We start from the raw sequence: 10,833 nt of genomic DNA on the forward strand, positions 1-10,833 counted from the left end.
GGGGGGCGGGGGAGGGGGGGGGGGAAGGCCGGCGTCGCCAGCCATTTTGTAGCCCAAAGGCCACCAAACACTCGTCCCAAAAAGTAGCCCAAAGTTCAGGCGTTGCACGCCGCGCGGGCAGAAGAGCGGCCGATCCAGGACGGTGCTTTTGAAACTGGGTAAGAATAGGTCTTCGGAGGGGGAGGGAGGGGAACGTCTGTCACAGGTTTAAATTAAATACAATCAGGCGACTCCTCCGCCCGAAGCTGTACATCGCGAAAAAAACCGCCCAATTGGGCGTGAAACCCGCCCAATCTGCTGACGGATGTCGGCGGCGGTGGACTGAGGGGCGGGCGGGCGGGCGGGCAGAGGGGGTGGGGGGGGGGGGGAGACGCAGCGCGATACATGCCGGTCCGAAACACAATGCTGAGGAAAACAGCGCTGGGCGATTGAGAGCCGGGACCATTCAGAGGGGAGAGCTGAGTTCGCGGCGACCAATGGGTGTGAAGCGTGTGTGGCGGGAGGGGGGAAGGGAAGCTATCTGCCGGCGCCCGGCGACTCGCGGTACTATTCGGGCGGCGTGAGGCGACGGTGCTGCTGTCCGCGAGGTCTTTGGGTGTTTTTTTTTCACACACACACACACACACACTCAACGCTCGAGGCGCTCACACTCGCTCGGTTTTCCAGGAACGAAGTGAGTAGTAGTAGTAGTAGTTAGTTAGTTAGTTAGTTAAGTGTCGTAATTATTCTTACGCCCTCGGCGGGTGGGGGGGAGGGAAAAGGAAAAACAAAAAACGCGTGAGTTATTCACCTTCAAACCGTCGGGGGGGGGGGGGGGTTCTGCACCGTTATTTGGTGATTTTTTTTTCAACAAAAATGCTATATTGATGATGATGATAATGATACGTTACAAACATGTACCTCTTGTGCGCTTTTTCTTTTGATACGTGAAGAGAGAAAGAGAGAGAGAGCGAGAGAGAGAAGAGAGAGAGAGAGAGAAGGGGCTTCATTCCAGGGAGGGTCCCGACCAGATGGCCGTTTTTTATTTAAATTTGTGTGTGTGTGTGTATATATATATATATGTTTGAAGGGACCTATCGTTATTTTGTCTGTCTGTGTTTATTTAAATGTGTGTGTGTGTGTATATATTTGTATGTGCACTAACATCTGAAGGGATGGCAGCATTGTTTTGTCCGGAGAGAGAGAGAGAGAGAGAGCGCAGCACCAGCGCGTCCGTTGGACGCTTATTTGTGTCCTAACACGGGACTGGCCGGACAGTCCTGGCCACCTATCTATCTATCTATCTGTCTATCTATCTACCCACCCTGTTATCTTTATTTTTTTTTAAAACAAAAACTTTATCCCAGACTTTATTGGGAATAGGTATTGTCATGGTATCACGAGATTTTTGGTCACTGTGTGTGATAGAGATATATATATATATATATATGGTATTACCGTTATTGAAGGAGTAGGAAGGGTTCTCCGTCGGTTTAATAAAAAGAGGAGGAGAACCCCCCCCCCCCCCCCCCCCGACCATTACCACCACCAAAAAACACTCACGTCCATTGAGTGTGTTAGATCTGCGGAGTGAAGGGGATCAATTCACTTAACAGCGAACGCCAAACGTCCTCCCCCCCCCCCCCCCCCTCCGGTCAAGGGAGGGAGGAGAGGGATTTTGGAGGATAAACGTCGTCTTCTTAAGCAAAAGGTGGGGGGGGGGGGGGAGTTGCTTGAGGTTTTGGCAAAAGACTGGAGATCCAAGCAAAGTGAGAGGGGTGGGGGGGGAAGTCCCTTCTAAAATTCCTAACTTCGAACAACTGAATTCAACGCACTTAATTAAATGTACTTTTTTTCAGAAGGGAAGAGAGGGTTATCTAAGACCAGACTGCCCTCCAAATATATCCAAAGTTATCAATGTGAAGTTTAAAATACCAGCCGTGAGAATGCAACCCCTCACTGACTCAAAAAACGTTGCTTTCCCTTTTTTTCATGCCCCCCCCCCTTCGCCTCACTCAACGAAAAATGGCACGGAGATGTGTATTTCATGGTCTCGGAGAGGCTAGAAAAATCTCCCATATACTGGATGGATTAATAAATACTTAAGCTTGTTGGTGTGAAACCGAATATGGAACTGAATGGCTTATGCGCTATAAAAATCCTCATTGGACAAATAAAATATAATTCACGTCTTAAATTGGCTTGTAATACTGTCAAAATGCAACTGACTTACGGTCTCCACATAAGTTTGCATCATTGGCATTGACTTTGCAATTCCATCATTCTTGAGTTAAGATGGAGTTACTCAACAGTTAGTTACCTGAATTTGTTTTCAATGAGTAGCCTTTTGAATGGATTGATTATTATTTCCTCTAGTACAGTTCAATAGTGTGAGTCTATTGTGTTTGACTGACTGTCTGATTAAGACTTTGGTTTCCAATTATTTTAGGTAACCATGTCGGAAAGAAAAGCGGTCATTAAGAATGCCGATATGGCAGAAGAGATGCAGCAGGACGCTGTGGAATGTGCCACCCAGGCATTAGAGAAGTACAACATTGAGAAAGACATAGCAGCTTACATCAAGAAGGTAATTTGTTTATTATTTGAGATGTTAAGGTACACTTAAAGATAATTGGGTAGGGAATTTGTGCTGACAAGAGGGTTTCCTTTAGGTGTGACCTGGAGAGATGATTTGATAGAGCCCATCCTTCAAATTTACTGTGACTGATGATTGATTAACTGCAGGGTATGGACCATAGGAACGTGACTACAACATCAATCTGCAACCCGCTTTAAGACCTGCCTCTTTCATCATGCTTTTGGCCATCTTTCCCCCAGTTTGGGCTCCCAGTTAGTTGTGTGATGTGCTTTGCGACATCCTCCTGACGTGAAAGACATGTAAATATAAAATGGTTTTGTTTCGAAATGGTTGTATTTTGTACATAATTCTCTTAAATAAACTTTCTCTTCCCTTATGATCTGGAGTGAAGTACGGTACAAGACCCTAGGCAGATAATCGTATTTTGTGATCCAGAGACTGCTCATGTACTCTCTGCTACCAATCATAGCAGCAGATTTTGTGACATAGATCAGCGGCAGTATGTAGTCAAGAATAAACATTTATTCACAGAGCCAATTGCAACAAAGGTACATGTACAGTATGCATGATTAAGGTTAATTTCTGGATGATTGTCTCAAGAGCTCTGTTACCCAATGGTATTTAACTTGCAATCCTTTTAAATGAAAGCTTTTGTATAACTTCTTTCCTCCAGAAAATGATGTAATGAGATTCACTTTGACCATAATACCAAGATAACCAATGAATCTTGGGGGTTTGCTTGAACCTTGGCTGAAATGCCAAACTAGGGGACAGTTTTTATAAATCTCTGCACGATTTGGCATGTTGCTTAGATCTTTGAAACATGCTTTCTCATGCTTCAAAGCTATTGGCTTCCTAATTAGTGTAGCGCTTAGGGGTAACACAAAGGGGAAATTAATTCTTCTCACTAAATCTAATTTTAGAAAACTTGTGAGACACAAAATGCAAATGTTAAATACAATAAGCCCCTGAATGGATTAGTTTGTATAAAATTACTAACCTGTTTGGCGTAAACCACCTTTCCTCAAGCACCAGGCCTTTGAAAATTTGAATTGTCTCGTTCCTCAATGTAAAACTCATGTCCTTTGAAATGAATGAACCTGTTTCCGTCTCCTATTGATCCTTATGAGAGCTGGATTTATCTGCAGTGTACTTACCCACCCTCCAACCTTATAAAAGTGCAGAAAGATTTCATAGTTCATAGATTTCATAGGATTATACATACTTTAAAATCGTTAAACCTTGTCTTATGATATTAAATTGGAAAATATTTACTGTATAGACACTTGACAAATTTGTGGCTTAAAAATATTTAATATCTTCCAGGTTATAAAAATCATAAAGTTACATTATGTGCATGAATTTCCATGATACTTTTTTCACCTTCAAAAATGTTAATTTTATTAAAAACTTGTAGCTCAAAAAATCAATTGAAAGTTTTTCTGGCATATGACTTAAGTTTCCCTGGTCGCCCTTGAGATTTAAATTTGGCTTAAATCCTGTATTCAGTTTGTATGAACAGCATTTAAACATTTAAATCATGTGGCTTGATTGTGGCAGGGTGCAGTCTACCATTGTCTACTGCCATCTATCGATGTCTGCACTTAGTAACTGCTGGATGGGAACAAAATCTCAAGTGGGGAAATCGAATAGAAGTTCAGTATCTGAAACTAAGTATATTTATTACATTGAATGGGGTGTTTCTAGGCAGTTCTGCATTCATTTGGGTAATGGACTTGAGCTCGATTGTCACGATTTGTGAAGTTATCCGAATCTCTCTTTAGGCCATGTGTTTTTATATGTTTTTTTGAAGAGTCTTTTAAACCTCTTGGTTCTCAGTGGTGATTTTGTTCTCTTATGTTCTTGAAGTAATGTGAATATGGGTTTTGTAGCATTGCCCTCCACTTGTTGGCACAATAATATGTCAGCCATTCAGGCAGTCTGTTCATTGAGGTTGAGGTTTGAATCTTAATTTTTTAAAATTGTTCAGGCTTGTAGAGTGAGTGAGGTTCAAACAATATCTATAAATCCTCGTGAGGAGTCCTGTAGCTCAGTGGTTAGAATACTCGCTTTGCAAGTGAGAGACCGAGGTTCGATTCCCAGCAGAGTGAAAACTTTCCTTACTCAACATGCCTGATAATAATCCTCAAGAAAATAAAACAATAATAAATCGGTCACTTCAAACCACGACTGTTTGTGGGACACTGCTGTGTGCAATTGGCTGCTGCATTTCGCCCAAAATATACAGTCAATTCACTTTAGTCTATTCTGTGAAGCGCTTTGAGACATCTAGAAGACGTGAAATGCGCTATATCAAATGCAAGGATTATTATTATTAGTATCCAAGCAAGTTATAACATTATGGGTGAGCTACAGCCAAGCTCTATTCTCTGTTCTTGCCCAAGTCCATGTATGCTTTCCAAAAAGGTTATTAGATAACCATCAAGAATAGCTCTCCTGACTTGCTTTTTGTTTAGGGTGCAGCGGTCAGTTTTAATGATTTACTGCTTTGCTCCAGTGGGGGTTTAGCCTTTGAACTTCAGGCTCTGACTACTTCACGGTATAGAATGGATTAACAAACGTGCCATTTAGTGCAACTACTGTATAGATTTTAAAACAAATCTTGCGATGGTGCACTTTTAAAGGGGGCTGTGTGCCCATCAAGTTTGCTGATGGCTGGATGTTCAAAATTAGGCTTTCAGCTACTCTCTTGTGCTTTAATCCATTCTTGGTCCTCTGGCAAAAGGCCATTTTGTGTTTATGCGCTGTAACTAGTGTAATTAATTCTCTCATTTTTAATTAATACAATTGTAGTATGTATTCCTTTTTCAAAATTGGGTTTGAACTACAAAATGTCTGAACTCCGGGTCATCAGGTTTCCATGGATGTCACTTCCCATACACAGCATACATGCGCAGCATACTGGAAGTGACATTATGGCAACCTGAATGTCAGCCATTTTTGGTGGGGTTTTTTTAAAAAAAACTTAGCAGTTTTTACCAGACCCAATTACAGCAGATCTGCTGAGATTTTTTACAACTTTATCCTCCACTTGAAAAACAAAACAAGGTTGTGCAGAAAACCTATTATAGCTATTTGGTAGAGTGTTGCTTCACTTATAGGTATACTGTTGACTGTGCTAACCCAAAACACAGTATTCTGAAATGTCTGACCTGGGTCACTACATCGCTGCTGACATCATTTTCTACATGGATTAAAGGAAATTAGTGACCCTCGGGTGGGAGAATTTACTGATAAAATGTGCATTTTAGTTTTTTATGTTTATTTCACTTTGGTTTAGGTCTTCCTGTCTGTTTTGATGAATGCTTTAAGAGAAACATAATGATTCTTTAAAACATGTTAGAAAGTTAGCTGTTCAGATTTGCTGACACAAATTCTTGGTGCTTCTGTCTTGCAGGAATTTGACAAAAAGTACAACCCTACATGGCATTGTATTGTGGGAAGAAACTTTGGCAGCTATGTAACTCACGAGACCAAGCACTTCATCTATTTCTACCTGGGCCAGGTAGCTATCCTTCTCTTCAAATCTGGCTGAAGAGGCTGAACTCTAATGATTCCAACATGCAGTCAATCAATAAAAAGACTACTTAATTAAAGTACTTTCTGTTACAACTAATCTACAAAAAGGAATATGAAGTACATGCCCAATGTAATTTGTAGGGAGGTGGACCCCACATTTTCAAGCTGCTTTGTGCTTTTTTGTTTTTGTTTTTTTAGTCATCTTACAAAGGGTCGCTGGCCTGTTTCCAGTGATTGTGTATTTATTTTCTATGTCTTCATTTTCCACAAGTTCCAATTCAATAAACACATTTTGATAAAATTGTTTTACGATGGTTTATTAAATGTTTTCATTGGTTAGATATTTAAGTTTTGTTTCTGAACAGGGTATGTAGTTGTTGGGACGTCCTCCTGACGTGAAAGGCGCTTTATAAATGGAATCTTGTTGTTTGCATGTTCTCCTGTTCTCTTGTGGCTCTTTGGGTGCTCGTTGCTTTCCAGTACTCCATCCGAGAGGCCATTGTTCATTGTATAGACAAAGCTGCTTGATTGAAGAGGGTGTTTATCGCACCTGAGCCTGACCTCTTCCCACCTGGCTGCTGCACATTAATACACCCACTAGATGGGGTTACAGAGTGACTCAGACCTTTGGCTTATTTTTCCTCCTCAACCATGGGTCTAATTTAGCCACCCCAGCAAACTCAGCACGGACTGAAATTCGAACCAGCAAACTCTTGGTCAAAAAGCTGCAGCTCTATCCACTAAACCATTGGGGCTGCCCCAAGTAGGAATTCTTGTCAGCCTGGCTCAAATAAGAACAACAATACCGAATTACATTTGTACAGTGCCTTTCATGTCGGGAGGATGTCCCAAGGGCTGAGTTGGCAGCACTACCTCTGAGTCAGGAAGTTTGGGATTTGAAACCCCACATTGGGTCTTTGAACTCGCAGTCTAGACTCAGACTCCAATGTGGTGCTGGGGGAAGCATTGCATTGTTCGAGGTGCGTCCTTCAGATGAGATGTTAAACTGAGGTCCTGTCTGCCTCTTCAGGTCGAAGTTAAAGATTCTATTGTGCTATTTGAAAAGATGAGTGAGCTTATTCCGGGGCCCTGGCCAACAATCCCCCAGATAAAATCGGTCATTCTCTGTTTGTAGAACGTTGTCACATTCCCTGCAAAATACAGTCTTTACTGTAAGTTAAAAGTGATTTGAGATGTCTCAATGTGATTAGATCCTACATCAAGTGCAAGGATTATTAATTGAGCCTGGTACCTGCCATCCACCTGGTGAAGTAGTGAGGGCTCAACCCTCTGCTTGTTGATTGTTAAATGATCAACTGGTGACTCTTTGGGGTGTGGGGGAGAGGTATGCTGCAAGGTGATGTGCTTAGCAATTAGCCTGAATTGAGTCAGGGATAGTTTCTGGTATGCTTTCTGAGCGAGCCAGGTCCGCAGTGCTCCGGGGCGTTGCAGAAGACAGACCAGCCAGCCTGATTCATCGGTAGGACTGGAGGGGTAGACCAGTCGCTGGGGGCAGGGATTCTTCCCTCTCAGCTCCTATTAATTCTACGCAACATTACATTTGTATAGCGTCTTTCGTGTTGGGAGGACGTCCAGTAGTTTGGACCTGAGCTGGGGGTCGGGACTGGGGAGGGTAAAACAAGCTAAAACACTAACAGGTAGGTTAATCCTTGCTGGAAAAGCAATTTAGTATCGGGTACTTTCAATGGCAAGCTTTGTGGTTTTAACTGGTTAAAACTTCAGCAGAACCTCTCAAAGCAAACTCTGGTGTCCCTAAGTCTTGGATCTTGTCAGCCTGTGTTTAATACTCCACGCAATTAGATAAGCAGGATGCATCCCTCTGGGGAGACAGAGCATTCTGTTCCAAAACACTGAAATTTCCATGTTTACGTGGTCTGAATGAAATATTGTTTGGATACTTTTAAGCACAGTGAAGGGTTTCTGTACGAGACATACTTGGCTGACCAACGTAGAACTTATTTTCCAATTTGCAGAATAACTTGTGCAGGGAATAGCTTACTCCAGTAATGACTCTCGCTAAGTGTTCTGAAATTAAACCGCAATATGTGAGATGCTTCTGCTATCCTTCCAGTTTTAGTTGTTAGCTGTCGAGAAGTGCCCCCCTCCCCCCTCAACATTTGCACAATTCTAGGTAAATCTGTGTTTGATCGGTAATGTTTTCAGTTTTTTCTTCACGTATTGGCATAAATCCAAGAAAATGTATTTTGTTGGCTGACCATAAAGGTTGCCCACTGCTGTACTAGATAGACCCAACCATGAGACATTGTGAGAGAAATCATTTAATTGATTGCAGCGCATTGACAAGATGGTAGATCGTGTTAATGGTGAGGGTGTCACATACATCCAATACTGTATGTGATGCTTTGACCCCAAACGTGTACATGAGGACTAAAATTCCATCACCTAATCTTAATCTGTATGGCCACATCCCAAATTAAGATCCAATGATCTCTGGCAAGCTAAGACTAGGTGGAATTCAGTTCAAGGGTGCCTTGACCTCAACCTGTCTCAGAAATATCCACAATTCCTCCAGTCAAATATCTCTGCAGATTATTCGACCGAGACGGCCAGTTCAATAATGAATTATGCTCTCCTTGTGCTTTGGATTTATTCACATTGCAGTAGTAATTGGGTTGACTGCTCTCAAATAATTTCTCCTGGGACTCTGTTGGCTGCAGAGGAAACTATAATCCCATTTATCAGGGTGGATGTGACGCGAGTGAAGGGACAATACACCACTTGTGTATTGATGAAAATCTGACTTCCTTGCAACGGAGAATAATTGTACAATCTGTGCCACAGATGAAACATGAGAAACTGCAGAATGGATGATTATCTCCCCCCCCCCCCCACCTCCCCTGCCCAAAGATTTAAAATTGGTTCCAGGATTTGGATGCTTCCTATTGTTAACCAACTCTTTTCACTAGTTTCTTGGTAGTTTTGCAAAGATCTGGACTCTTCCTGGTCTGTATGGCTTAGTTTCACATTGAGGAGTAGTTTTACAAATTGAGCTCCTCGTTGGCCTTCCCTTCATAAGCTGCAGATCATCCCAAACTCTGCAGCTCGTGTACTCTCCGCACCAGGCTCCGTGACCCCATCACTCCCACCCTCGCCCGACTCCACTGGCTCCCAATCCCCCAGAGGATCGAGTTCAAGATCCTCGTCCTCACCTTTAAGGCTATCCATGGCATTGCCCCCTCTTACCTCTCTGACCTGCTGACCAACCTGCCCGCTCCCTCCGTTCAGCGGGCTCCACCCTTCTCTTCGACCGTGCCTTTGGTCTCCCTCCCACCTCTCTGCCTCTCTGCCTTCCCTCACCCCTACACCACCCCTCCCCCATGCTCGGGCCCCAACACCTGACTGTTCAGCGCTTTGGGACGTCCTCCCGACATGAAAGGCGCTCTGTAAATGTCATTTTGTTGTTGAAGGGAACAATTCAATTGGGTTTGGTGAGTGAAGTTTGCCTAGCAGGTCCATAATACTAGCCACAAACAGAGAGAATGTTTTTCATAATTCATTCATACAATAACAGCGTACTTGTGTTTGTGTGCAAATGTTCCAGTTCCAATATGGGGTATAGAAATAAGAGAAAGTCTCCACTAGGTTAGAGTAAAAACACATCTCGTTTTCTTTGGTGGTCACAAAAAGAATTTATAGTCCTGCTCTGTAATTACTTGGAAGACTAATAACCTCAGTAGCCATGTGAGATTGCACATCTTGTTTACAATAGGCCGTAAGTGGAACAGGACTCCAGGAGAGCTTTCTTTCTAAATAGAATATTGGCCAGAAAAGCAGGCAGACTCCATGTTCTTTGTGCCTTGGCCCATGGGAGCTGTATTTTGGTGGGATTTTTATTATACAGACATATTAGATTCATCCTCAGATTAACATGACATCACAAAGGCCAGATCTCAAGACTTTTTTTAATCCACTACAAATCAAAGAGCAGGGTTGTTGAGGGAGGAGGAGCAGAAGAAACAAAGAAATGTTTAACATGTAAGAGTACCCAATTACTACATCTGCGCAGTTCTTAAACAAGCCAAGGCCTTTCAGATTTTTCTCGCATTCATTGTTTTCTCTGTCTGCTGTTGGCAGCTCTCCAGAGGTTTGAATGGAGAGAGAGAGAGAGAGAGAGAGGTGGGGGTGAACTCTACACACTGTGTAGGGTACTCATTTTTCAGTGCCAAGCAAGGTCCTAAGCAAGGCTGTTTTCTAGTTATTTCTTTATATACAATAACAACTTGCATTTATATAGCAGCCTTCACGTGGGGTAGCATCCCGGAACGCTTGGCAGTAGCGGAGTCTAACACCGAGCCAGGGGAGAGGGAGGCGGGAGGTGACTATAAGCGCAGTCAAAAAGGAAGGTCTTTCGGCAGGATTTGAAGGTGGGGATTGAGGCGGTAAGGTGGAGGGATTGAGGGAGAGAGAATTCCAGAGTTTCAGGGCTTAGTGGCTGAAGGCACGGCCACCGATGGAGTAGTACATTTAATTCAAGCTGGTCTTTCAGCCTTCACATTGTGTATTCTGGTCATTACCCTGTTCCTTCTTCAGCACTCATCACTACTCATTCAAGTCTCTCTTTCTCAGGGCAGGGGGGAACAGGCTCCTCTCCAAAGCCATATGAATGTCACTGTAACAAATTGGAAGTATAGAGAATCAACAGAATGTTCATTCCCTCCTAGAAAACAAGCCTA

At 42.9% G+C, this 10,833-nt stretch overlaps 1 protein-coding gene across 3 annotated transcripts; it reads left to right on the forward strand.

Moving 5' to 3' along the window:
• Positions 1-34: 34 nt before the first annotated feature.
• Positions 35-6,419, forward strand: LOC103182192 (dynein light chain 1, cytoplasmic). Of its 3 annotated transcripts, none has more exons than XM_042337724.1 (3): positions 35-158; positions 2,429-2,566; positions 5,997-6,419. In XM_042337724.1, the coding sequence occupies exons 2-3, from the start codon at positions 2,435-2,437 to the stop codon at positions 6,132-6,134; spliced, it is 270 nt and encodes an 89-aa protein (XP_042193658.1). In that variant the 5' UTR covers positions 35-158; positions 2,429-2,434; the 3' UTR covers positions 6,135-6,419. The 3 variants fall into 3 exon arrangements, with proteins under 3 accessions (XP_042193658.1, XP_007897283.1, XP_042193659.1); XM_007899092.2 differs by lacking the exon at positions 35-158 and adding an exon at positions 498-673; XM_042337725.1 differs by lacking the exon at positions 35-158 and adding an exon at positions 498-587.
• The last annotated feature ends 4,414 nt before the right edge of the window (positions 6,420-10,833 follow it).

Source organism: Callorhinchus milii, unplaced genomic scaffold (assembly GCF_018977255.1).
Source record: "Callorhinchus milii isolate IMCB2004 unplaced genomic scaffold, IMCB_Cmil_1.0 Scaffold8, whole genome shotgun sequence".
Classification (NCBI taxonomy): domain Eukaryota; kingdom Metazoa; phylum Chordata; class Chondrichthyes; order Chimaeriformes; family Callorhinchidae; genus Callorhinchus; species Callorhinchus milii.